This window comes from Cnephaeus nilssonii (genome assembly GCF_951640355.1).
Source record: "Cnephaeus nilssonii genome assembly, chromosome: 7".
Classification (NCBI taxonomy): Eukaryota; Metazoa; Chordata; class Mammalia; order Chiroptera; family Vespertilionidae; genus Cnephaeus; species Cnephaeus nilssonii.
The window spans coordinates 94,642,484-94,669,192 of record NC_137078.1 but is presented as its reverse complement, the minus strand read 5'-3'; the positions used below and the strand labels follow the sequence as shown (position 1 = coordinate 94,669,192).

Sequence of the window (26,709 nt, the reverse complement as noted above, 5' to 3'; positions counted from 1 at the left end):
AGACCTGTCTAAGGAGGTGGCATTGCATCCAGCAAGGGGCACTGCCTAGGACAAGAGAAGGAGCAGCTGTTTTAAAAAGCACGCAAAGAGCTCGGAAGTGTATAAAAGGAAAAGTAAGCGACCCCTGTCCTCCGTCTCCCCAGCCCCAAGTCTGCTCCCCTTGAACAGGGTAAATAGATGAATTTTGGTAAAGTCACCGCCCTTCCGGGAATGTTGCTGGACTGTGACAACCTTCCCTCGCCCAGGGCACCCAGTGTCCCGCCCACCTCAGTGTGACTGCCCCACCCGCCCAGAGCGAGGTTGTTTCTGACCAGGCCCAGCCTTCGTGGGGCAGGGGGTCTCCCGGGCGGTCAGCTGGTGAATGAGCAGCAGCTCACCCATCTAGCCTGTCAGCGCAGTGTGGGGGGTGGGCTTTCCCCGTTCCCATTTTTCCACTCCTTCAGACAGCTTAGGTCTGCCAGAAATTAACAATTAGTCAGGGCAGCTCATTCCTAGACAAGGCCTGGTAGTCAGATAAATGTGGGAATTATATTGACCATTTGGTTTCAATCAATAGTTTTGTGCTCTCTGGTTTCATGGAAAAACTCTTAAGAGTTTTAAGAATCTTAAAAAGTCACTGAGCAAAGCGCTAAAGAAAATAATATCTACACACACATTTTATAAACTGAAGGCCAAGGGTCGGCTGCTGCTCCTCGCTTCCTCTTTCCCTGCCTCAGTCCTGGCATTGGCAGCAGCTACTTCTCCGTGCCTCTCCTCTCGCTGAATAGAGGCTGTCTAGTGAGGGATGTGAGGGGCCAGAGACCCCCAACCAGGCAGCACAGGCGTGTGCACCTGACCCCATGGTGACCCCACCCAGGCCTGGCGTTAGATGCCAGGGGAGAAGTGTGAACGGCCCTGCCCATTCCACTTTAAGATGGTTCTCCTTTTACTAAATGCTTCTCTAACATTAGGTTTCTGTTTGAAGCCTTGTGACTGTGGTCCTCCCTCTTTCTTCCTTCCTTACTTTTTTTTTTTTTAATATATTTTTTATTGGTTTCAGAGAGGAAGGGAGAGGGAGAGAGAGATAGAAACATCAATGATGAGAGAATCATTGATTGGCTGCCTCCTGCAGGACCCCTACTGGGGACCGAGCCCACAACCCAGGCATGTGTCCTTGATCGGAACCGAACCCAGGACCCTTCAGTTTGCAGGTCAGTGTTCTGTCCACTGAGCCAAACCAGCCAGGGCTCTTTCTTTCTTTTTTAATATATTTTTATTGATTTCAGAGAGGAAGGGAGAGGGAGAAAGAGATAGAAAGATCAATGGTGAGAGAATCATCGATCGTCTGCCTCCTGCATGCCCCCTACTGGGATTGAGCCCACAACATGGGCATGTGCCCTTGACCAGAATCAAACCTGGGACCCTTCAGTCCACAGGCCGACGCTCGAGCCACTGAGCCAAACAGGCTAGGGCGGTCCTCCCTTTCTCTGTTGCCTGGCTCTAGCGTGAGGCCCATCCAGATGAGTGGGGTCCTGGCAGAAACTCACCTGCACTTGGGGTTGGACATAGACAGGTGGCCCCTGTCAGTCGGGGTGGACTACAGCTGTCTCTCTATAGTCACAGTTATCACTCGGAGTTCCAGGTGGAGCAGTGGCGAGTCCCACAGGCTTCCCCAACCTCCCAAAAGAAAACCAAACTCATCCAGGTGCAGCCCATCCTATATAATAAAAAGCCTAATATGCTAAGTGTCCGGTCAGCTGTTCAACCAATCAAAGCATAATATGCTAATGATATGCTAAGGCCACTCAACTGCTCGCTATGACATTCACTGACCACCAGGGGGGGAGACAGTCGACTGGTCGACCAGTCGCTCTGATGTGCACTGACCACCAGGGGGCAGATGCTCCGACTGGTAGGTTAGCTTGCTGCTTGGATCTGGCCGATTGGGACTGAGCAAGACGGGCTGAACACATCCTCGAGCCCTCCTGCGATCCTTCCCTGGCTGGCCAACCTCCCCGTCCCTCCCTGGCCCCATTGTGCACCAGTGTGGTCCCTCGGTCTGGCCTGTGCCCTCTCGTAATCCAGGAGCCCTCGGGGGATGTTGGAGAGCCAGTTTGGGCCCCATCCTACAGGCCAGGCTGAGGGACCCCACTGGTGTATGAATTTGTGCACCGGGCCCCTGGTTATGAAAATAAATTCCCAGCAAAATTGGAAATCTGTTGCTGGTGGACAAAAATGTTAGGCCTGGAAACTAATGCTGAGTAAGGGGTGGAGTGGCGAAGTCCTGTGTTTACGTGGAAAGAAAGGAGCTGGTATGGGGAGTGAGCACTGTGGGAAGAAGGAGGCCGGCATTTGTAGTCACTGTGGGCTCCTGGGTGGGTCATTCTTCCCCCGCGAGTCTTTGGTGCTCCTCTCAGGCATGAGGACTTTCCACCTTGGCAGTAGAATGGTGCCATTGCAGCTGGCGAAGGCAGTGGGTCTCTGCTCCCTTTGGATAAACAGCTCTCCTGGTGGCCTTGCTGCTGCCAACGCCGGTGTGTCACTTGGGACCTGGAGCCCCAAGTGCAAGGTGGAGTGACCACCGCTGGGCCCAGGGCTCTCATCCTTGGTTTGGGTGGACTTGCCTTCCCAGCCCCGTTCTCCTCCTCCTGCTGCTCACTGCTGGTGCGAGTGTCCTAGAACGTCCTAGAACTGTGAGTGGAGAGTAAGGACAGCTTCTGGGCGAGTCCATTTGGCTGGAGCTGAAAGGTCGGTCATCCACCTGTCGGTTATTATAACCACCGGGGTCCTGGGAGCCTCCTCTCTCCCTGGCACAGTGGCTGGCCCGGCCACACGGACATTCTCCCCCGTGTTATGTATTTGCTATTTATCTTTTTTCCCTGTTGCTTTGAAGTGTTGACAACATTGTAGAAATACACAAGGAAGAAAGTGTTCGTTTCCTATAATCTCCCTTCCTCCCTGGGTCATTGTAGTTGGAACTAAGATTCTGAGAAACCCAGTAATGTTTGAGAACAAGGAAAGACTATTGTAGAGTTGAAATCCACAAAAATCTCAAACCTTCATTTTTGTAAGTTGTCAACTTCCATTTACACTTTCACCCTAAGTTCTTTGTTTTTGGTCTTAAACTACCATTGGAGGCATGAAATGTCCAAACACACTGGGGAGTGGGGAGTAATAATGCCAGAGCATCCTTCACTTTAACTTGCTGCTTATGCACCTGCTGTTTATACCCATTTCCTCCATCAGGCTCACAGCACACTTCCCGATGAGTCATGATCCCTGTTAATACTGAGGGAAAGGAGCTTCGGAGCTGTAACCTGCCCAAGGTCATGGCCTTCGTGAGGGGCAGAGCTGGACTTGAACCATGTTTCTGGCTCTTGCCCTTTCCGTGTCTCTGACCCTTTTCTTTTCCATCTCCATGATGTTTGTCTTGAAATTCAAACCGTAGGCCAGTCTTGTAGGTAGGCCTCCATATTCATTGAACAGATACTTGGTTGAGTGATTGTGCTGTGCTGAGCTCTCTTCTAGTCCCAGGGATCGGCAGCGAACAGAACCCACCACGTCCCTGCCCCCTTGGGGCTCACACTCTGGAAGGAGAGACTGACCTTGAACAGATCACAATGTCTTCGGCGTAAACCGCAGGCCCTCCTCATGTCCTGTAACGACCGCGATGGCCTGGTAACCCTGGGGTTTCGTGTGCTTCCTGACTCTGTTTACATTTTCAACCTCTGAAGTCTCGGACTGCATCGCACAGGCCTTGATGGAGGCCAGGGTTCCCCGTGTCCATGGGGTAGCTCTGACCACACCCATCTAATCTTGTGATTTAGAGACTGGGTGGCCATTTTCCTGAGCAGCAGAGTGGTTGTCTGGGTGGGGAAGCACGCATACGGTCATGCAGTAGGTGCAGCCGGGGAAGGGGGAAGTGAAAGATGAACACAGAACCAGTGAAGGCTCCAGGCCTCGAAAGACTGATTAAAATGAGGCTTCGAGAACCTCCCTCCCCCAATGCCCAGAGTACACTGAACGTGGAGCGCTCAGAAAGCGCGCACAGGGTTTCTGCCAGCCCCTGCTTTCACCCCAGCGGCAAAAGCATGGAGTAGAACCGGAATAGAGCCGAGCATGCGTGTTCTTTCAGGCCTTGGGTTGGCCGCTGGCCCCTGTGTTTGCCTCTTGGCAGAGCCTCCTGCCATTCCCTCCCCACTCCGAAGGGAGTCCTGGTTCCTCCACAAGAGGTCAAGGCCCTTGCGGAGTTCAGAGGCAGAGCAACCCTAGAACCTGGGGCTGGACACGCCCCTTCCAGGAAGGAGAAGCATTCGTCTGCTTTTGGATTCCAAATTCTGTCAAATGACCCAAGAGATCTGTGCCCAGCCAGCCAGCCCCCTTCTGCTGTCATTGTTCCAACGCCCCAAGGGAAGCATAGAAAAATGAAATCCAAGCACCTGCTTTTCTTGGCCTTTCCCCTGCCTGTCTTTCCACAGAGCTGCCAGTTAGAGAGCCGGCAGCTCCCAGCCAAAGGCTCGTGCGCAGTGACCGGGGAGGCTGGGAAGAAAGCTGGACTTGGGGGTCTGAGTGGCAAAGGAATGGTTAAGAAGCATTGATTTCACCCGACTTGCTTAAAGAACCAAGCGGGCCCATATGGTAAACAACAGCACATGCTTCGAGACGACTCCACGTGTGGGGGTGCCAGCCAGCCCGGATGTCACCCAGCCTGGGCACAAGTCCATCCTGGGCAGGGGCCTTGGCCGAAGGGCAGTGTTTTTCATGACCAGGACCTGATTGGCTCTCACGCAGGGGTGGTTTCTGAGTTCTCCAGTTCTAATCTACTGTAATTGATTGTCACTGGGCGTGAAACATCTTCCAGGCTAACGTGGGGTGGGCTCTCAGGGGTCTTTGTAAAATCAGGACACTAAGTCAGGAGCACTGTGTTGCCTGGGTGGGTGGGGCAGTGGGCACCCAGCGGCCAAAGCCTCTGACACTCGTTGTCTAGGAAGGAAGCGATTAGGACACTCTGGCATTGCCCCTCACCCCCCAGCTCCCATTTTACAGAGCCCTGGGGATGGCCCACGGCCCCCCCCCCCCCCCCCCCCCCGCTCTGCCCTCCTCAGGAAGGTGTGGGGTGAGCACTCTGCAGATGGTTCCAGCGGGTGCCCTGGCCTTCGCTTCGTCCCCAGGTGGATGGAAGCAGAGAAGCTCCCGCTGGCGCCTGCGCACACCTGGCCAAGACTGCGGTGAAACAGAAGGACCCGGGGCCGAGCCAGGAGCTCTGAGAAGTCGCTTCACCGCCCCGGCCCCAATCTCCCCGCCTGCAAAATGCGGGTCTGAGAAGTCAGAGTTTCATTCACTGACAGCCTGTCTCTGGCTCACACCCCTGCGGCTCAGGGCATTCTCACTGAATGAGTTTCCTCCGGGAAACTCCGCTTAGCAACTCAGTGGTTTCTACGGGCTCTTCTGCTCTTAGATCCTGAAATCCTTCAGCCCGGCTAGCACCCGGCCTTGTCTTAGATTCCAGTGGAGAATCTTCACCGAAACGCTGTTGGCATTGGCCTTCTAGCCCTCGGATCGTGGGAAAGAGGCATTGTTGCTCTGAGAAGCTTTGCGGGAAGACTCCAGCTGCCCGCCTTACTGTTTATGTATTTGTTCACGTGTGTCCGTTGATGTGGTGGCCACCTGACGGGGACATTGGGGAGCTCCAGCCACACCAACCCTCCTGCAGCTGCCACTGACATGGGTGGGCCCTCTTAGGGTCCTTCTCCCTGAGGGAGCCCAGGCATCGAGGTTTGGGGACATCCCGACACAAAGGTACTCGGTGGTATCACACGGCAGGCGGTGCCCTGCCCACAAGGCCCGTCCCCGGCTGGCCGTGCACCCGCAGCAGCATCCCGTGGAGGCAGCCTCGGGGATTAGGTGGCCTAGAACAAGCATGTCAGACTCACGGCCGCATGCCTTGTTTATTTGGCCCGTGTTAAGCCTTTGAGTGGCATGCTTGGCCTAGAGGGTCCTGCAGCTCAGGGTGGCTCTGCGTTTGAGCTGAGCTCATGTAACAGGGCCATCATGGATTTAATTTTTAAAAGAGCTGATTTCCAACCGGCCGGTATGGCTCAGTGGTTGAGCGTCAACCTATGAACCAAGAGATCATAGTTCGATTCCCAATCAGGGCACATGCCCAGCTGCAGTGGGAATCCAAAAGCAAAAAAGACCCCAAATGAAGGAAGGGTGGGCTCGATCCCAGGTGGGGGCCGTGCAGGAGGCAGCTGATCAATAATTCTCTCTCATCACTTATGTTTCTTTTTAAAAATATATTTTTATTGATTTCAGAGAGGGAGGGAGAGGGAGAGAGAGATGGAAACATCAATGATAAGAGAGAAGCATTGATCGGCTGCCTCCTCGTGTCCCACACTGGGGATTGAGCCCACAACCAGGCATGGGCCCTGACTGGGAATTGAACCATGACCTCCTGGTTCATGGGTTGATGCTCAACCACTGAGCCACGCCGGCCGGGCCATTTATGTTTCTATCTCTCCCCTTTTCCTCTCTGAAATCAATTAAATGTGTGTGTGTGTGTGTGTGTGTGTGTGTGTGTGTGTGTGTGTGTGTAATATATGTATGTGTGTGTGTGTATGTATGTATTTATTTATTTTTAAGAGCCGACTTCTGGTCAGGTGGCAGCCCACCCTTCCTTCATTTGGGGTCTTTTCTGCTTTTGGATTTCCACCTCCTAGACTCGGCCTGCTGCGGCTGTTCTAAACTTCCTGTTGTTTAAATACATCCGATGGCATGGAGCCACTAGGGAGGCAGCATCCAGAGGTCCCAGCCCTCTGTGTACTGAGCCGGATGGAGGAGGCCCACTCAGCCAGTCCGCACAGGCGCCTTTGCAGCCCTCTGTCTCTCCAGCCGCGCAGACTCTCCTGTCTTTGGGGCGGGGAGTTAATCCTGCTCTGTGAATGAGGGCGACGCCCCACGTGCAGCCGCTGAGTAGGTAGCAGTTAGATTCCAGGTCTCCCATCTGGAATCTTACTGGGCAGCCCACAGCCTCTTTGTCTTACCTGAGAGGGAGAAAGGAAGCAGGGCCCCTGTAGTGTCTTATTTTCATGTGGCCACTTCCACTCTGTCACCGCTGCCTTGGAGTTATCTATTAGGGACGAATTCTGGAAGGATTTCCTAGTACCAGCCCAGGCCTAGAAATTGATTTGTGGTTGTGTGTCTGTAAGAAGAGGCAGGAGGACCTAGAGGGCCGGGCGGTGGCAGCTCAGAGCAGAGTGGGACTCGCCCTGATTAACATGCTCTGAGTCAGGCTGTTCTGGCTGGCTGGAGCTGCCACCCACATTTCCCCGCAGCCACGGGGTCTGGCACAGTCATGCCGGCCAGTCCTCCCAGCGTGCTGGGCAGGGAGCACCGCCATCCTGGCTCTGAGAGTCGGGTGGGCTGGGCCAGCTCCCCGCCTGGTGCCCAGCGCACCCAGAGCATCTGGGGCGGGAGAGAGGAGCAGCTGGGCCAGCCCAGGGTGTGGTCTGAGAACAGGCCTGGGTTAGGGAAACCACGGCTCCTTTTTTGTTATCACTTTACATCTTAATCCTTCTTTTCATCCTCAGCTGACCTTGCTCTTTATTTATTTATTTATTTATTTTATATATTTCTATTGATTTCAGAGAGGAAGGGAGAGGAGGGAAGAGAGGGAGAGAGGGAGATAGAACCATCAATGATGAGAATCATTGATCTATTGGCTGCCTCCTGCACGCCCCCTACTGGGGATCAAGCCCGAAACCAGTGCATGTGCCCTTGACCGGAATGGAACCTGGGACCCTTCAGTCCACAGGCCTGACGTTCTATCCCCTGAGCCAAGCCGGCTAAGGCTGACCGTGCTTATTTTTAGATACTCCTCCGCTGAGAGCTTTTTCACGCTCCCACCACCAAGCACACCAGCCCCCCTGCATCTGGGCTCACATGGGGCCATCCTGTCATTCCCGCCCAAGGACTTGACTTTTTCACTCCACCCCCATTTTCTTGCCATCTTTTTTGCAAAACTGCTCAGAGGGTCGTCTCCTCTTCTTCCCTCCTCCCTTCTTCCTCTCTGCCCCCTCTCCTAACCCAATAGGCAGTACTTTATAATTTATTATTATTTTTTTTATTTTTTATTCGAGCCTAGCCGCTCATCCTTAGGGAGGTGTTCTTCTGAGCACTTTATAATTTACGGAGGTCCCACGGGCAGGGCAGCTCCTCTCATCTCAGGGACCGTGTGTGTCTGCTAAACCCATCCCCTCGCTGTTCTGAAGCAGAGGCACCCAGAACATCTTCGGTCAACACTGCTCAGAGATGAGGATGCTTCCCCCCCTCACCCAGCACCACAATCACACCTTAAAAACTTTAATACTAATCTTTCTCGATGCCTCAAATATCTACTAAGTTTTCACCTTCCAATTGCCTCATGGATCTCACTTTAAAAATACCTCATGTGCTGGAAGCAGGATCCGAGCAAGCTCCGCCCCTTCCCGACAACCCCTCCAGGCTTTCGTCCCTTCCCTTCGCTCACATTGCTTCGCCAGGGTTCCCAGGCCCTCCCTCTGTCACTTCCCTTTGTGACCTCCCTTTCTGTGGGAATGTGACCCCCATGGACTGATCGTCCCTCCCTTTGGAACCTTCTTCACTTGTAAAGGCCAGGTAGTGCACATGTTAGTTCTTCAGGCCACACAGTATCTGCTGCATCTGCTCCACTCGCTGGCATGGCTCGAAAGCAGCTGAAGAAAATACAAAACCAGTGGGCGTGGCTGTGTTCCAATAAAACTTTATTTACAAACACAGGAGGGGGACCCCCTGGGCACAGTTTGCCGACCCCTGCTCTGAAATTCTCTGGACGGGAAGGAAACACTGAAAACTACTCGGCAGTCTGAGCAGCAGGATGAACTTCTTCCCAGAAGTGGGGAGCTCCTCCCGGGCCTCTGCGGCTTGCATTAGCCAAACCACACACACCGCCCTGGGAGGGGGCCGCGTGGGGCCAGAGGAGGGAGGGGGTAATGGGAAAGCTGTCTTTTTAAAAGTGTATGTGTAGTTTTAATTGGTGTCAGAGGGGAAGGGGAAGGGGAAGAGAGAGAGAAATATCAAGATGAGAGAGAATCATCGATCAGCTGCCTCCTGCAAACCCTGCACTGGGGATCTAGCCCGCAACCTGGGCATGTGCCCTGACTGGGAATCAAACCTCGACCTCCTGGTTCATAGGTCGATGCTCAACCGCTCAGCCACGCCGGTGGGGTCAAGCTGTCTTCTTAAAGATGCCACGCTGGCTTTTCTCCTGGTTCCATCTTCCAAGAAGCAGAGCTGCAGGACAGTGAGCTCATCCACCTCGGCGCTTTTTAGTTCCTGGGACTGTGAGAGAGGGGGCTGCCTCTCCCTCTACCACACATTAGAACAGACTTTAACATTTTATATATATTATTCATTTAGGGGTCTTTGACCCAGCATAGGTGAAAACAATTTAAAATCAAGCTCTGCCACTTACTAGCTCTGTGACCTATTTTACGGGGTGCTGTGATGATTACAGTAAATAGTCTTTGTAAAGTGAGTCATCATTGCTGCTACATTTATGAAGTGTTTGCAAGGTGTCATGCACTTTGCTATGATATAAGGAGTATCTGAACCCTCGCAGCAACCTAGGGGAGGGTCCTATTACTAAACCCATGTTACAGATGAGGGAACCGAGTTTGGAGAGGTTAGCTAACTTGCCCAAGGTCACACAGTGAGTGAGTAGCAGAGCCACATTCAAATCCAAGTTGTCTGACCCCGGAATCCACGCTCTCAACCATCTGCCTCCTTCCTAGAGCATCTAATAAGCACTCAGTAAGTGATGGTGGTAATTCTAGCCGGTTTCAGCTCTACCAGGAGGCGGTGTATGTAACCACAGAGTAATTTGGAATAGAGGTGGTAATTGTACTTCCAGGCGGAGTCGTGTTCATTCTCCTCATTCCATTCCTCCTGTTGCTCAGGAGCCCTCATTCATTCCATCTTGCTCTCCTCCCACTCCTGGCTTTCTCAGAGCCTGCTGGTCTGACTGGTGCAGTGAGTGGCCACCTGCTGAATACCTCTGCTGTTTGCCTTGATGTCCTGCATCGCTGACCAACTCCCCAAGCAGGAGTTCGGGCTGTTGACCCTGATCCGTAGACGTTCCCCTTCTTCGTCCTGCTCCTCTCTAGGACTCTGCTGAGCTGCAGCATTGATTCAGACTCGCCTCGTCCCCTGAGGTCATGGGAAATCTTTATCAACCTGCAGTGAGAGCGGTTGAAGGACAGGCCTTGGAGCCGCCTGCTCGTGAACGGAGAGCAGATCAGTCCTGAGAGCAGAGCCACCATCCTGTCTTCTTACCTGAGCTTACGTTTGGCCAAGTGCTATCTTACTAGTTTGACGAAGACTGGGGGTTCATTATTCCTCATGATCTTGGTTCCTGTCCATTGAGCACTGGCTGTTTGCCGGCACCTGTGCTAAGCCTTTTCCATACTTTATACCGTTCGCTCCTCCACACCAGCTGTTCAGTGCTTTCTGCAGTGATGACGTCTGTGTCTGCTCCGTCCAACAGAGCACCCACCAGCCACACGTGGTCTCTGAGCGTTTGAAATGTGAATAGTGCAACTGAAGAACTGAATTTTCTTTTTCTTTAATTTTAATTAATTTAAATAGTTACATGTAACTAGTATGGAGAGCTTCTTTTAACCCGTTTTACAGGAGAGGGTTAGAGGGTTAACCCATTTTTAAAATGAGGGTTAGAGCCCAGCCAGCGTGGCTCGATGATTGAGCATTGACCTATGAACTAGGAGGTCACAGTTCGATTCCCGGTCAGGGCACATGCCCGAGTTGTAGGCTCGATCCCCAGTGGGGGGCAGGCAGGGGGCAGCCGATCAATGATTCTCATCATTGACATTTCTATCCCACTCTCCCTCTCCCTTCCTCCCTGAAATCAATAAAAATATATTTTAAAAATAAATAAATAAAATAAAATGAGGGGTAGAGAGTTCGGTAATTTGCTGCAGGTACTCGACTAGCGCAAAGCCGGCTGTGGACCCAGGATTCCTGCCCAGAGCCTCGCTCTTCACCACCACGTCACACCCCCTTTCCGTTAGACATTTTACAGAAATTGTTTTCTGGTTACAGACTGTTCCCTAATTCATAATACTGTGTGTGTGTGTGTGTGTGTGTGTGTGCGCGCGCGCGCGCATCCCACCTGGAAATAAATGTGCAAGACCTATGTAAAGGAAGCTTAAGACTTACCAAAGGATAGGGAAGAAAACCTGTATAAATGGGGGAAATTCCACGTTCTTGGGTAGGAAGACTCAGTATTGCAAAAGTACCATTTCTCCCCACAAATAACCTCTGGATTCAATGTAATTCTACTCCATATTCGAAGGGAATTGTAATGAAATTTGATTCTGAAGAATGTGCCTGAATAGTCGAAACAGTTAAAAATGAATAATTGGGGGGAGGGGTGGACTAGTTCTGCACACATCAAAATAATGAGTGAAGTGAAAATAATTAAAAGCAGGGTCTGCCACAGGAGTAGACAATGGACCAGGTAAGCAAAACAGCCCAGAAAGCTGGCGTATTAAATCACAAATCAGTAAGAGGCCGTTAATAAAGGTGGAAAACGGGTTTTCCATCCAGAAAACAGCTGGATCCTCACCTCATGTCATAGATAGAGAGCTAAGCCTTTTTTTTTAAAGTCCTAAAACTATAGAAGGATAAAGTACTTTTGTAATATTAGACTGGGGAAAATGGGAAACTATAAAGGAAAATATTGACAGATTTGACTACATAAAAAAATTAAAATTTCTCAATAGGAAAACACACACCAAAAGCAAAGTTTAAATGTCAGTTGAGACTGGGCAAAAACAAACAAACAAACAAAACAAGAAACAGTGTAACAAACTGGGTTAAATTCTTGAGCTGGAGCAGATAAGCAGAGACCAGCAGCCAGGAGATTGGGCAAAGATTATGAATAGGCACTTCACAGAAATGTGAAATACAAATGGCTAATAAAGCTGTCCAACTGCATTAGTGAGCAGAGAGAAACAATTTAAGGCAATTAAGAACTGTTTTTCACTGATTGGAGTGGCAGAAATTAGACTAATTTCATCCTGTGTTGGCCAGCTTGGTCAGAGTGGAAACTGACCCACCTTTTAGACAGGCGAGTGGCCGGCTCCAGCCACACTGAATGTGCGTGATCTTTAGCTCCGCAGTTCCACACTCAGCACTCACCGGGCAGAATTACCCACACAGGGATCCACCCATGCTCGTCGCAATATTTTGTGTAATATCAGAGAATTGGAGCCAGTAGCCATGTCTGACCATGGTTAAAGCATGGTGCTTCCCATGGTAGAATACAGTGTGGCTATAATGAAGAATACAGTGGATGTGGATGTAGTGATATGGAAAAGTACACCTGATGTATTGTTAAGAAAAAGCAGCTTTCAGAACAATGAGTACAGTATGATCCTATTTCACTTTTTAAAATCTGTGCATGGCCCTGGCTGGTTTGTCTCAGTGGATAAAGCATCGGCCTGCAGACTGAAGGGTCCCCGGTTCAATTCTGGCCAAGGGCACATGCCCGGGTTGCAGGCTCGATCCCCAGTAGGGGACGTGCAGGAGGCAGCCGATCAATGATTCTCTCTCATCCCTCTCTCCTTCTCCCTTCCTCTCTGGAATCAATAGAAATATATTTTTAAAATAATAATAAAAAAAATGAAATCTGTGTATGCAGGGAAAGGGTTGGGAGGACACACACACACAAGCTGTTGACGGTGAGGAACAGGGAGCAGGTGGCTTTCATATTTATATCCACTTCCATGTCACGTGCATTTTTAGGGTGAGCAAGTATTGTTTCCAGAATAATTTTTTTTTTTACTGTGAAGAGACTAGTACTTTAGTGGAATAAAACATGCCGAGCTCCGCCAGGACACAGCCCATGCTAATGCGGGAGCCAAGGAGTCTTTTCTTGCTTTAGTAAAAAGATAATAATCTGCACATCACCAGCATCTGTGGTTGGCTTGATTTAAAATGCACATAAAACAGGAAATCGTTGTGTTTATAGCTTACCCACATTGTCAGTGGAAGGCCTTTGCTGCTCCCAAATAACACTTGGCACGGGCTGTCTCCTAGTGCCTTCCCTAAAGCAAAGGCATGGTTCTCACCGCTGTTCCTTCTATGGGTCCCTGGTTCTCACACTTCCAGGGAGCCAGGGGAGCAGACCGGCCCCTCTGGCATACTCCCCACCGCTGCAGCCCAGCTGACAGCAGCTGGCTCAGAAATAATTTTGTTTAAGAAGATAATTTATTTCAGAGGAAGGGAGAGGTAGAGAGAGAAACATCAATGATGAGAGAGAGAGTCACTGATTGGCTGCCTCCTGCACACCCCACACTGGGGATCGAGCCCACCACCCGAGCATGTGCCCTGACCGGGAATCGAACCGTGACCTCCTGGTTCATAAGTCAACACTCAACCACTGAGTCACACCGGCCAGGCAGGAATAATTTTTTTTGAGGTATCTTAACCTGAGAAAGGAGTCTGCGTTCTAGCCATGGCTCCCTCCTTTAGCTAAACATCATAGTGAAGGTGGCTTCAGTCACCTTCTCTGTTTAAAAATAAATAAATAAAGCCCTAACGGGTTTGTTTCAGTGGATAGGGCGTCAGCCTGGGGACTGAAGGGTCCCAGGTTCGATTCTAGTCAAGGGCACGTACCTTGGTTGTGGGCACATCCCCAGTGGGGGGTGTGCAGGAGGCAGCTGATCGATGTTTCTCATCGATATTTCACCGACTTTCTATTCCTCTCCCTTCCTCTCTGTAAAAAAAATCAATAAAATATATTTTAAAATAAACTAATAATAAAAATAAATAAGTAAAAATTTAAAACTTGTCCATGTTTTCAAGTGGGAGAGGCTACTTTCTCAGCGAAGAAGATGGATCGGCCGGTTGGGAGTCGCACTCGATCTCTGAGGATGCTTCTAGCTCTACCATCTAAGCCCCTGGCCTCAGATCTCCTTGGATTTTGACATAAAATAAAAGCGACAACCGCGGACGTTGGCGGTGTGGTTCTCGGTAGTCAAGGGCACAGAAGACTTTGGGTCGTTGCCGCCAGGGAGTCTTGTGGTTTTCACGGGCTCACTGCTCTCCCCGTCCGTTCTGGAAACCTCTCCTCCTGGGCTTAGCTTGCCTGCCTCTCGGGCGCAGGGCAGACCCGAAGGCCTGAGCCTCCCGGCAGCAGGGCTGCGGGCTCACTGGGGCCGCGGAGAAGAGACTGAGACTGTTTCCGTGGTGCGGCTGGCTGGTGGCCTCTCTCCGGGACCGCGTGCCTGCTGGTGTGGGTGATGCGTCTCGCCTGCTGCCTCCACTGCGGCTCCAGAAACACTTGAGAACACGTTTGTCCGACGCCAAGAGCTTGAACCTGAGCTGAGCGAACGGGGTGGCGCTCTTCCATTGTGTCCTTCCCCGGCCATGGCAAGGGCGACAGCAGACAGAATGGCTGAAGCGAAGGTGCCAAGACGGCTCCTGGGCTTTACTGGAAAGGGGCTCCTGCCTCCTAACTGGTGGCAGAGAACTCAGTCCAAATACCGGGGCTTTCGCCCGGCTGGTGTGGCTCAGTGGTTGAGCGTCAGCCTGTGAACCAAGAGATCTCTGGTTCGATTCCCGGTCAGGGCACATGCCCGGGTTGCAGGAGGCATCTGATCAGTGATGTTTCTCTCTCTCTTTTTTTAAAAATATATTTTATTGATTTTTTACAGAGAGGAAGAGAGAGGGATAGAGAGTTAGAAACATCGATGAGAGAGAAACATCGATCAGCTGCCTCCTGCACACCCCCTCCTGGGGATGTGCCCGCAACCAACGTACATGCCCTTGACCGGAATCGAACCTGGGACCTTTCGGTCTGCAAGCCATCGCTCTATCCACTGAGCTAAACCAGTTAGGGCGATGTTTCTCTTTCGTCGATGTTTCTATTTCTCCCTCTCCCCTTCTTTCTCTCTAAAAATCAATAAAGACATTGTCTTTAAACCCACAAATTAAATAAATAAATAAATAAATAACCCCCCCAAATACCTGGGCTTTCTTCACCTGGACTAAGCGGGTCGAGCTGCCCTCACCGTCGCCCGCCGGGTGGCGTTTGCTGGGAGCTGCACTTCGCCCGCCCGCTGTCCACGCCTTGTATCAGTCCACCTGAGGACAGTGTCCTTCTTGGGTTAGGGCTTGCATGAGCCTGGCATGTTCCCAGGTCCTTGTCCAGCCTTGTCAGGCTCCTCAGGCAGATCCTTGCCAGAGGCTGGCACGGAGACCGTGGCAGCCGGTGCCCCGGCCCATCAGCCCTGCGTTTTTCCAGAGGAGCAGCTTGGAGCAAGGCCTCTGGGTGGCACAACCCAGGGGCACGGGGGTTCGGTTAAGTGGGTGGTAACATTCTAGGTAGCAACCCTGGGGCTGTGTAGCTCGGCGACCCAGGCTCGGACCCTGGTACCACCTGAGACCTCCGCATGGACAGTGACAGCCTCGCCTGCTGTCATTGTGCACAGCCCCTGGTAGTGGCTGGGGGGCCTGAGCTGCAGGGACACAGCCTTGGTCTCTGGGCAGGCAGACTGAGGCGGGCCCCTCTCGGTCACCACGAAGACGCCATTCGACTGGTTTTCTCAGCAACCGTGTCGGTTCCGGACTTCTGTGGCCGCCTCTGGACCCATCTCCAGTTTAAGGTGGTTGTTGCCCCTCCAGTTGCAGAGCTACTTCGCTGCGTGTGAGGATGAGACCCCTGCCATCCGGAACCACGATAAGGTCCTGCAGCGCCTGTGCGAGCACCTGGACCACGCCCTGCTGTACGGGTGAGCTGGGCCGTTCTGGGAAGGCGGTGGGCACCACAGGGCACGGCCGGGCCACGCGCGGCCTCCGGAGAGAGGTCCCCAGCCTCGCCCGCCTTCTGCGTCTCCTTCCCCTTGGCGGAGAGAAATTTGTCTTGCTCGGGTGGGCCGCAGGCGGTCTGTGGTTACTGGGGCAGATTGTCTCTGAGCCGGCACACGAAGGGGGAGAGAACGAGTAGGTGAAATGGGAAGGCACGTTGCCTGTGGGTCCCGCTGGGAAGCCATTGCTCTTGGCCTTGAGCTCACGCCTGGCGCAGCTGGTGGGCCCGCTGACGGCACCTTCCCCGGGAGCCCTGCCCGGGTCCAGCAGCGCCTGTCCTGTTCCTCAGGCTGCAGGACCTCTCCTCCGGCTACTGGGTGCTCGTGGTGCACTTCACCCGGAGGGAGGCCGTCAAGCAGATTGAGGTGCTGCAGCACGTGGCCACCAACCTGGGGCGCAGTGAGTAGTGCAGGTGGATGCTGGGAAGGGCCAGCTCCGCTCTCCCTGTGGGTGGCTCGGGGCTTCGGTGCGGCCTCCTGGTCCGCCCAGGGAGCCAATTACCGTGTGATGTCCAGAGGCAGAGGGGCCCCCAATGCCAGTGCCCTCCAGGGGCCCCTCCTCCTGCGAATGGCAGTCCGTGGGAGAGTCGAGGGCGGGTGAAGGAGAGTGGGATACGGGAGAGAATCCCAGCCGAGCACGTGATGGGTCTCGCTCCCCTCCTCGGTGAGGATCAGTGTTAGCCTGCAGGGTCGAGCAGGATCCTTGCATTTGTCAACCCCCTGGAGTTTAAAATCTGCCTTCTTTGTCCAGCTTCCTGGGCAGCCACAAGCTAGGGGCTCCCCGGGAGAATAAAGATTCCGGGGTCGTGGCCCTCCAGGAGGCGAGGCTGTTGGCGTGCGTGGGCCCCTCCCCCGCTGTCTCTCCTTCCTGCCCATGCCTGGCAAACGCACTGCGCCCGGGCAGACCTTCCTCCCAGTGACTCTGCCCTTGTTTGCAGGCCGGGCCTGGCTGTACCTGGCCCTCAACGAGAACTCCCTGGAGAGCTACCTGCGGCTGTTCCAGGAGAACCTGGGCCTGCTGCACAAGTACTACGTCAAGTGAGTGTCTGGTCTGTCCACGTAGCCCCCAAGCCGCCCTGGCTCAGTCCCACAGGTTCTTGTCACATGCGGACACCGTGGTCTGCCACCTCAGAGGCCCGGCCTGGCACTGCCTGCAGAGGACACGTCCGTGACGGCCACAGGGCGCTCCGAGCCCTGCCTGTGCGGCTTTTGCCAGGAGCTCTGGGGCTCCAGCTGGGCTCCTGTGTCTGGTGCTCTGCCTCTGCCTGATCCTCTCCCGATCCTCTCCCGGGCCTCAGACCGGACTAGAATGTGCAGCCTTTGCTGGGGTGGCTGCGGGATCAGGGTATTTATAGCAGCTGCTGCGAGCCAGGTGGGCCTCATGCCACAGGCCCGTGTCTGAAGACACTGGCGGGAGCTTGCTGTGTGGCCCAAACCCAGCAGGAGAGGGCTGGAAAGGTGTGGGAAGCTGCCTCCAGCCGGCGCCCTCAGGGAGAGGGGTGTCACATGTCACATTTCAACACAGCGGGCTTGTTGGCGAGGGAGGGCCGAGCTGGACACCAGACCAGCCCCACCACCGCCCCCTCCGTGTCTCACAGGAATGCCCTGGTCTGCAGCCACGATCACCTGACTCTCTTCCTGACCTTGGTGTCTGGGCTGGAGTTCATCCGCTTCGACCTGGACCTGGTGAGACCCCGTGGCTCTCCCGGCTTTCGGGGCAGAGGAGTGGGCGGGTGGGCACGTGGTATCCGTTTTCAGGCCCCTCTGGGGAGTCTCCAGGTGTGACCGGGCCTGAGCCACGCCTTGTTCATGCAGGTGAGGGCCGGGGTCAGGGTCTGCAGTCGGAGTGAGAGGATGGGTGTGATTCTCTCTTGGCCTGAGGCCAGATTTCCTGGTTCGCCCGACTCCTTCCGATCTCTGTCCCGCCTGGGAGAAGAGCCACGCTGCCTGGATGTGTAGGACATGAGTGTTTGAGGGGGACATGGCCGACTCATCCTGTGCCTCCTGGGGTCCTGCTCCCGGACTCTCTCCTACATTCACACACTAGAGACGTTCGGTGCCGGCCCAGATCGAGCCGAAGGGGCCCACGGCGCCTCGAACGCAGCTGCCCCGTCCGAATCCAATCCCCTTCCTGGGTCCCTGCCCGGTCGGCACAGACTGAAGAGGAAGAGGGACTAGGGGAAACGAGTAATTCAAATAGTGAGAGGTCAGAGACGGGCTAGAAGGCCTCGATGGTTCCTGTCCTCTGTGGGCCTCAGGTCCAGCTCTCAGCGCCACACCCTTCACATTACTCTTTAGCAGCTGGTTTCTGCATTTAGTACCTTAAGCCCATTGGTTTCCCAAAGAAAAGCTATCACGGGGGGAGGATGTGACAGGCAGGCCCGTGGCTCCCGAACCTGGCCCAGCGGAGGCCGCCACCCAGACCTGCCTTTCTCCTCTCCCCTCAGGACGCCCCCTACTTAGACCTGGCCCCCTACATGCCCGACTACTACAAGCCTCAGCACCTGCTGGACTTCGAGGACCGCCTTCCCAGCTCGGCCCACGGCTCCGACAGCCTGTCCCTCAACTCCTTCAACTCCGTCACCTCCACCAACCTGGAGTGGGACGACAGTGCGATCGCCCCGTCCAGTGAGGGTAGGTGGCCGGGCAGACAGGAGCCAGGCCTCCGCGCTAAAACCGATTCTAGAGCCACTTGCGCCTGGCAGGGCGGCATCTCTCTCGGCTCCTCCTGGTCCCTAGTCCTGGCCCAGTGGCTGAAGTGAAAGTTAAACAGGGTCAGCCGTCTCTCAGATCCTCAGATCTCCGAGTCCCTGTGGAGGCTAAGAAACTAACTCTGGGGAAAAAAGAAGCTAACTCTGGAGACAAAAAGTCAAACAATCTTGGGACAGATCTTGGGAATGTTGGACCCTTTTCTAGAAGGCTATAGCCCCATGCCCCGGGGCAGTTTTCCGAGTGAGGAGGGATTAGCGTGTGACCAGGAGACTTTCTCTCATCGCTGGGGTGAGGTTGCCCGCCCCAGGTTTTCGGCAGAAAGAGGCTAAGGAACCACTGGAAGGAGAAGAAAGCAGGTGGACGCAAAGTTTAGGGGAAAACCTGCCGGCATTTCTCAGGAGTCCCTCCTGCACTGTTAGTGTGTCCGCGAGGGTCGCACCTGTTGCATCAGAGACTGAAAAAGGTCACTGCGTCTGGAGGTCATTGTGTTGTCTTGATGCAAAAGCTTACCGAACAGCCTGGCTCCTTCAAGCCTTGGGCCTCCGTGTTCATGTATTTTTTATTTACTTATTTTAAAATATATATATTTTTACTGATTTGAGAGAGGAAGGGAAGGAGAGAGAGAGAGAGAGAAGCAACAATGATGAGAGAGACTCATTGCCCCTCAGTGGGGATCGAGCCCGCAACCCAGGCATGTGCCCTGACCGTGGATTGAACTGTGACCTCCTGGTTCATAGGTCGATGCTCAACCACTGAACCACGCTGGCTGGGCTGTGTTCATTTATAAAACTGGCTGTTTCCTCACCTCCAGGGGGGGGGGGGGGGGATCCAAGCCCCTGGGACTCCCTAGAATTGCATCAGCATTGAGGCCTTGACCTTTTCTTTATTTCTGATTGTGCCATGAGCCATGCATGCCCAGGGAGAGGGCAGCTACTGTCAGACTTGCTGTTAGCAAGACTTGCATTGCTCCTTGTACAAGTGGACGGAAGGTCGGGCTCACGGGCTGCCTCAGAGAAGGCAGAGGGGCACCCCAAAGGAGCAGCCCCCCTTGTCTCAGCTGCTGGTGCGGAGGAAAGGAAGGCTCGGGATAGAAAAGACGGTCAGGAGCAGGTGGGCCCACCTTCTCTGCCGGAACCAGGTTCCCGGCCCCCGACGTCTTCCCAGCTCGTCAGAGGTCACTGGGGTCCGAGTAAGTCCCCTGAGGTTGGCTGTTAGATAAAACGTAGAAAGTTTAACTTTTCCTCTTGTCTTCGCCCATGTCCCCGCCCTGTTGCCCTCACCCGCCCTGTCCTCCCACTTCCTGTTTCTAATCGTCAGTTTTGTCCCCGTTTTTGTAGATTATGATTTTGGAGATGTGTTTCCAGCAGTGCCGTCTGTACCCAGCACAGACTGGGAAGGTGGGCAGAGTCCGCTCTTACCCTCGTGTCCTGTTGTTGCCACGTTTCCATGCCAAGCTTGCTGCATGATTCAAAATCAGCTCGATACTTATAATCATGTCCGTGATCGTACTAAAGCCGAGCCTGGTGTCCCGATAGATGGAATTCTGCAGGAGGCGCTCCACCTCTAGCCCAGGCCCACGCCTCCTCCCAGGGCAGGGCTCCTGCCTGCGCTGACCTGACGCAGTGGCCTGTGGAGTCCTCCGGCGCCACGCCATGCACTGGAAGTGCGTGGGGACCTGCCGGCCTCGGGCACGCACTGGGTGCAGACTTGTTCTAGAAAGAGAGGCCTTTGAACGTGTGGGTTGTAAATTCCTGTAGGTCAGACGCATTCCTGTGTCAGAAGCATCAAGAAGCAGAGGCAGAGGGCTTGATTCCTTCAGTCCGTTCTTAGTGGCTTCTTCTCGGACATTTTTGAAGGAGATTGAGGGAAATTGCCCACATACAGATGAAACTTCCTATGGAGTTTCTCTTAAATTTCAAGGCAGATGAAAATACTCACTCAGCCCACCCTCCCACCGTGTCCACTAGGTGGCAGTAATACTCAGGCATTTTCCGGCGGGGGGCCGGGGGCGGGGACGGCCCACTTCTGGGCTTGTGAAAATTTGTGAAGCTATTCTTTACATTCCCCTGATTGCTCAGAGCACAGGGCATGTTCCTGACGTTAACACGTCCGTCCTCTTTAAATCTGCGGCCATAACCAGGCCTTGTATTAAAGACCCTCTTGCCCTGTGGGTCACTTCGTCCAGGGTGGGGCGGGGGCAGCCTCTGAAGGGGAGGGACAGGCGCTCTCCCACTGCTCCCGAGCTGGCCCCTCGTTATTAGAGCCGTGACCTCTGAGTAATGGATGACAGACGATCTTTTCCCCAGTGACGTGCGGATGGAATCGCTGAAGTTCGAGGGAAATAAGGTGGCACTGGGAAAAATACATCATCTGCCAAGAGCGTAGCATCAGAGTCCCACTCACAGTGAGAGTAGCGTGAAGTCCAGAATTCCATCCTGACAGCACCTGTCCTCTCAGCCTCTCTTCTCGCAGCAGGCAGCGTGCTGGGCACCGACATCCCCTCTGGTTCTAACAGCTAACCCTCCTGACCCGCTACTTGTTGCCTGTTGCAATGCTTGACCAGCAGGGCCTGCGCCCCTCTGCAGCCCTGCAGAGCCCTGTGGGCCCCGGGTGGGGATTGGGCGGCTGTCCCATGGTCCTTGGCTCATTTACAGGATTGGTAGGTACCTCAGCCTTCACACCCACCACGTCCGGTGATCTGCTCGCTCACCTCTCGGGCTCCTCCCAGGAGCAGCTGCAGATCTCCAGGGCCTGGGACAAGACGCGGGGCTTTGCAGGAACCTTCTGTGAGACCGAAGGGCAAGGTTTTCTGCATTGAGAACTAGGGCGCTGTGGTCCCAGGACGTCGGGGGAAAGGCTCATCTATTGCTGGTGGTTTTGGGTGTTTTTTTTAACCCTTTGCACTCCGCTTGCTTTTTTCTCGATTCCTTTATTCTACTCGGGATTTAATTTTTAAATACCCCAGATTTTACAAAGCGCGGCAGTAGAATAAAAAACTGGAGTTTCTTTTCATACAAACTTATTTATTTGGATTTTTCTATATTTCAAATTATTGATACATTCAAAGAGTAATTTTAATCTCGACATCCAAGTGCAAAAGGTTAATATATTTTTATTGATTTCATGGATGCGGAGAGAAACATCAATGATGAGAGAGAATCATTGATCAGCTGCCTCCTGCACGCCCCCTACTGGGGATCGAGCCCGCAACCCAGGCATGTGCCCTGACCGTGAATCCAACCATGACCTCCTGGTTCATGGGTTGATGCTCAACCAGTGAGCTACACCTGCCAGGCTATTGCTGGTGTTTTTTTCTGGCACGGCTGGCAATTGCTTTTAGCTGCCTCCTTTGCCCTTATATTAAAAGACAATGTACTTTTTGAAAAACATGGGTGGCGTGCTGTGTCAGCAGGCAGCGGCCAGCGGTCTCCGAGATCCACTAGGAAGCTGACGGCAGCCTGGCCCTTCGGGTGAGGCTGAGGGTGGGCAGCATGCTTGCCCGTCTCCGGGGCAGATAATGGCCAGTAAGATGTGTACAAGGTGGCTAATGGAGCGTGAACGGCCTGTGTCCCCTGCCATTAACCTCCACCGGCCGGGCCTCCGTCTCTGCTTGGGCAGCCATCTGCCACCAGATGAATGTCCCGTGTGCTTTTCCTCGCCATGTCCTGTTCTGGTGACCCGGGGTGGAAGGGTGGGGTAGACCAGGTCCGCTCTGGAGGGGCAGCAGCCTCCCCACCCGTCTTCTCCCGGGGGCGGAGGCTGGGTGACAATGGTCTCGTATGCAAGCTGAGGCTTGAGTGAAATCGAGTTCTCAGCACCCCCCTTACAGGGGCCCCTGGTCCTGCCCCTGGAGCATGTGGGTCGTCAGGGAGAGAAGCAGCCACTGAAGGGCCCACGAGGCATCTGTGGGGGCAGCCACTCGGCACACCTTTCTTGTCCCCTTCACATCTCTCTCCTGGGCTCTGGCTCCTTCTCTCTGCCCTTCCCCTTGCTCCTCACCCCCCAGCCTTTGCCCTTCACTCTGCACCCTGCATTTTCTCTGATCTCTGTTCTCTCTTTTGTTCCTTCTTATCTGCCTCTGTGGGGGATCCTCAGAGGACTTTGGGTATCTCGGCCCTGCCAGTGCCTTGTGGCGCTGAAGAGGCTGCCGGGCACCCCTCTAACCTCCTCTGATGGAGGGTTAAACTGAGGGGCGTGCAGCCCGTTCCTCTGCGGGCACCGAGGTCACCATCCTCAAGGGGCTTCAGCTTGGAGCTCTTACCTCCAATTTGGCCATGTTGCCGTGGCTCTCAAGGGCTCCTGCTGGTGGTGGTGATGGTGGTGGTGATGGTGGTAGTCCCTCCAAGTTGCTCTTAAAGCACAGATCCCATGTCCTGTTGGGTCTGGGCTTCTACGCTTGGAACAGGGCCACCCCAATCGGATTTCCCTGGGAGGAACTCGCCCGCCTTCCGCATGAGGAGAGGCATGCGGTGGGGGCCCCAGAGGGTGTCTGACGGGCTGTGTCCTGTTTCCTGTCCCTCCTCCTCGCAGATGGGGACCTCACCGACACTGTCAGTGGCCCCCGCTCCACCGCCTCCGACCCGACCAGCAGCAAAGCTTCCACCAAGAGCCCCGCCCAGCGCCACAACCCCTTCAACGGGGAGCAGGCAGAGGCCGTCTCTTCCTCCGACACCACCCCTGTGCACACCTCCTCTCAGGGGGCCGAGCCGCACCCCCCGGAGCTGCTGGACGCCGGCACGGAGCTCGAAGTCATCAGGTCAGCGGGGAGGGGGTGAGCATCACTCTCTAGCCCAGGCAGGCAGTGGGGCATCTTCCTGGAGACGAAGTACCCCTCTGCCTTTGGCGGTGCTTTCCGCAAGAGGAATAGCAGGCCCGGAAGACAAGAGGGACTGGCTGGTTCGAGTCCAGAGCAGCCTGAGCCGCTCAGACCCGGGGTCCCCAGGCAGGCCCCCTGCAGCCAACGTGGGACCAGAGTGGGTGCCAGGAGTGGGGGCCCAAAGACTTAGAGTACATGTCTGGTTGAATTGTCCGCGATGGGAAGTGAGGTCAGCAGGGCCCATTGCCCACATCCGAAGGGAAGGGCTCAGTAGAGGGACCGTTGGCCTGACCAACCGTGGCCTGTTGTTCCCTAGAGCACAGCTAGCTGCACTGCAGGACCTGCTCAGGGGCCTCTGGCTGCTGCCCTCTGTGCCTCCTCGGGCCGGCCCCTGCCTCTGCCGGCCATGGGGGAGACCGCAGGGGCCGAGCCGCTGCTGCCCCCAGCCAGGACCCTGCACCCAGCACTGCCCGGGACCACTGAAGCTCTGGCCATGCCCTCAGAGGTCGCACACCCAGGGTCACCTCTTTTGGCTCCACCCGTCAACGTCCCTCAGTGCCTGGTGCGCAGATGCTAATTTCTCCCCTCGCCTCGCTCCCAGGGTCACCAAGAAGAAGAAAACTGGCAAGAAGAAGAAGACCAGATCAGATGAGGAAGCCAGTCCACTTCGCCCGGCCCCTGCCCAGCTCACTGGTGCCAGGAGGGGGGATGGCGACAGCCGGGTCAGCAGCCCAGGCCTTGGGCGGGGCTCACCAGACACCACCTTGGCTTCCCCCCAGGAGAAGGGAGAGGGGCCCAGCAGCGCAGCTGAGAGCAGCGAGCGCTCGGAGCCCAGCCAGATGGGCCTGCTCATCCCTGAAATGAAGGACACCTCTATGGAGCGCGTGGGGCAGCCCCTGAGTAAAGTCATCGACCAGCTCAACGGGCAGCTGGACCCTCGCACCTGGTGCTCCCACGTCGAGCCCCCAGACCAGCCCTTTCGGACCGGCTCTCCGGGGGACACCCCGGAGAGACCGCCGTTTTGTGACTTTAGTGAGGGGCTTCCGGCCCCAATGGACTTCTACCGCTTTACCGTCGAGAGTCCAAGCACTGTTACATCAGGTGGCGGCGACCATGACCCTGCAGGGCCTAGCCAACCGCTGCATGTTCCTGGTGGCCCTGCGGCTGCTGGCCAAGAAGAAGAGGGAGGAGGAGGAGGAGAGGGACAGGCGCCTCCGCCCCTAGGGGCCACCCTGGGGGAGGCTCAGGAACCAGAGGCCCGGGCCCCAGAGACCCAGGTGCCCCCCATCAGGGAGGGGCCCGGGCCCGGGCCTGAGCCAGAGTCTGGGACCCAGCAGGCTCTTTGCCAGCTCAAGCGAGACCAGCCCAGCCCATGTCTGAGCAGCGCGGAGGACTCTGGGGTGGAGGAGGGGCAGGGGAGCCCTTCTGAGATGTCCCACGCGGCAGAGTTCAGGTGAGCAAGGCTGTGTGCGCTGGGGTGACTCTCCCAGTCCTGGAAGCAGGGGCCCGGGGTCTGTCCTCCCAATCAACTAATAACTCCCGGAAGACCCAACCCCGGCTGGGAGGTGGGAGGGGTGTGGTCCTCCCCTCCTTCATTTGGCTCCTGGGTGGGGGCAGAGTGACTACAGCTGCACGCCTCTGGGGGCACCTTCTCTAGGTGCCTGTATGCCCTCTGGGTGCCTCTACCCCCTCTGGGTGCCTGTACACCCTCTGGGTGCCTCTACGCCCTCTGGGTGCCTCTACGCCCTCTGGGTGCGTCTTTGCCCTCTGGGTGCCTGTCTGCCCTCTGGGTGCGTCTTTGCCCTCTGGGTGCCTGTACGCCCCCTGGGTGCCTGTATGCCCTCTGGGTGCCTCTACTCCCTCTGGGTGCCTCTACTCCCTCTGGGTGCGTCTTTGCCCTCTGGGTGCCTGTACGCCCTCTGGGTGCCTGTATGCCCTCTGGGTGCCTGTACGCCCTCTGGGTGCCTGTATGCCCTCTGGGTGCCTGTACGCCCTCTGGGTGCCTGTATGCCCTCTGGGTGCCTGTACGCCCTCTGGGTGCCTGTATGCCCTCTGGGTGCCTGTACGCCCTCTGGGTGCCTGTATGCCCCCTGGGTGCCTCTACTCCCTCTGGGTGCGTCTTTGCCCTCTGGGTGCCTCTACCCCCTCTGGGTGCCTGTATGCCCTCTGGGTGCCTCTACTCCCTCTGGGTGCGTCTTTGCCCTCTGGGTGCCTCTACCCCCTCTGGGTGCCTGTATGCCCTCTGGGTGCCTCTACTCCCTCTGGGTGCGTCTTTGCCCTCTGGGTGCCTCTACCCCCTCTGGGTGCCTGTATGCCCTCTGGGTGCCTGTACGCCCTCTGGGTGCCTGTATGCCCTCTGGGTGCCTGTATGCCCTCTGGGTGCCTGTATGCCCTCTGGGTGCCTGTATGCCCTCTGGGTGCCTGTACGCCCTCTGGGTGCCTGTATGCCCTCTGGGTGCCTGTATGCCCCCTGGGTGCCTGTACGCCCTCTGGGTGCCTCTACCCCCTCTGGGTGCCTGTATGCCCTCTGGGTGCCTGTACGCCCTCTGGGTGCCTGTATGCCCTCTGGGTGCCTGTATGCCCTCTGGGTGCCTGTACGCCCTCTGGGTGCCTGTATGCCCTCTGGGTGCCTGTATGCCCCCTGGGTGCCTCTACGCCCTCTGGGTGCCTCTACCCCCTCTGGGTGCCTGTATGCCCTCTGGGTGCCTGTACGCCCTCTGGGTGCCTGTATGCCCTCTGGGTGCCTCTACGCCCTCTGAGTGCCTGTATGCCCTCTGGGTGCCTCTACCCCCTCTGGGTGCCTATACGCCCTCTGGGTGCCTGTACCCCCTCTGGGTGCCTCTACTCCCTCTGGGTGCCTGTATGCCCTCTGGGTGCCTCTATGCCCTCTGGGTGCCTCTATGCCCTCTGGGTGCCTCTACCCCCTCTGGGTGCCTATACGCCCTCTGGGTGCCTGTACCCCCTCTGGGTGCCTCTATGCCCTCTGGGTGCCTCTACCCCCTCTGGGTGCCTGTATGCCCTCTGGGTGCCTGTATGTCCTCTGGGTGCCTATATGCCCTCTTGGTACCTACACCACCTCTGGGTGCCTGCACGCCCTCTGCCCTCACCACATCTGGGTGCCTCTATGCCCTCTGAGTGCCTGTACCACCTCTGGGTCCCTGTATGCCCTTTGGGTGCCCGCACCGCCTCTGGGTGCCTGTACCACCTCTCTGTATGTGTATCTCCTCTCTGCCTGTTTCACCTCTCCTGCCCCTGCCCCAGCCTGACACCGCGCCCTCCCCACACTGTCCCTCTCAC

At 55.4% G+C, this 26,709-nt stretch overlaps 1 protein-coding gene across 4 annotated transcripts in view; it reads left to right on the top strand.

Annotated features, from left to right (window-relative positions):
• Positions 1–26,709, top strand: part of PLEKHM2 (pleckstrin homology and RUN domain containing M2) — a 38,522-nt gene that overhangs the window by 5,879 nt on the left and 5,934 nt on the right. For 2 of the 4 annotated variants that reach the window (XR_013813804.1, XM_079777531.1), the window contains exons 2-10: positions 15,703–15,809; positions 16,175–16,284; positions 16,823–16,922; positions 17,483–17,570; positions 18,332–18,518; positions 19,934–19,993; positions 23,127–23,352; positions 23,729–23,917; positions 24,014–24,865. Coding sequence is in view for 3 of the 4 variants with exons in the window: in XM_079777531.1 (XP_079633657.1) it covers positions 15,703–15,809; positions 16,175–16,284; positions 16,823–16,922; positions 17,483–17,570; positions 18,332–18,518; positions 19,934–19,993; positions 23,127–23,352; positions 23,729–23,917; positions 24,014–24,865 (1,919 nt within the window). In the remaining variant the exon portion in view is untranslated. Of the gene's footprint in view, positions 1–15,702; positions 15,810–16,174; positions 16,298–16,822; positions 16,923–17,482; positions 17,571–18,331; positions 18,519–19,933; positions 19,994–23,126; positions 23,353–23,728; positions 23,918–24,013; positions 24,866–26,709 lie in introns of all 4 variants that reach the window. The other 2 variants (XM_079777532.1, XM_079777533.1) reach the window with 2 other exon arrangements.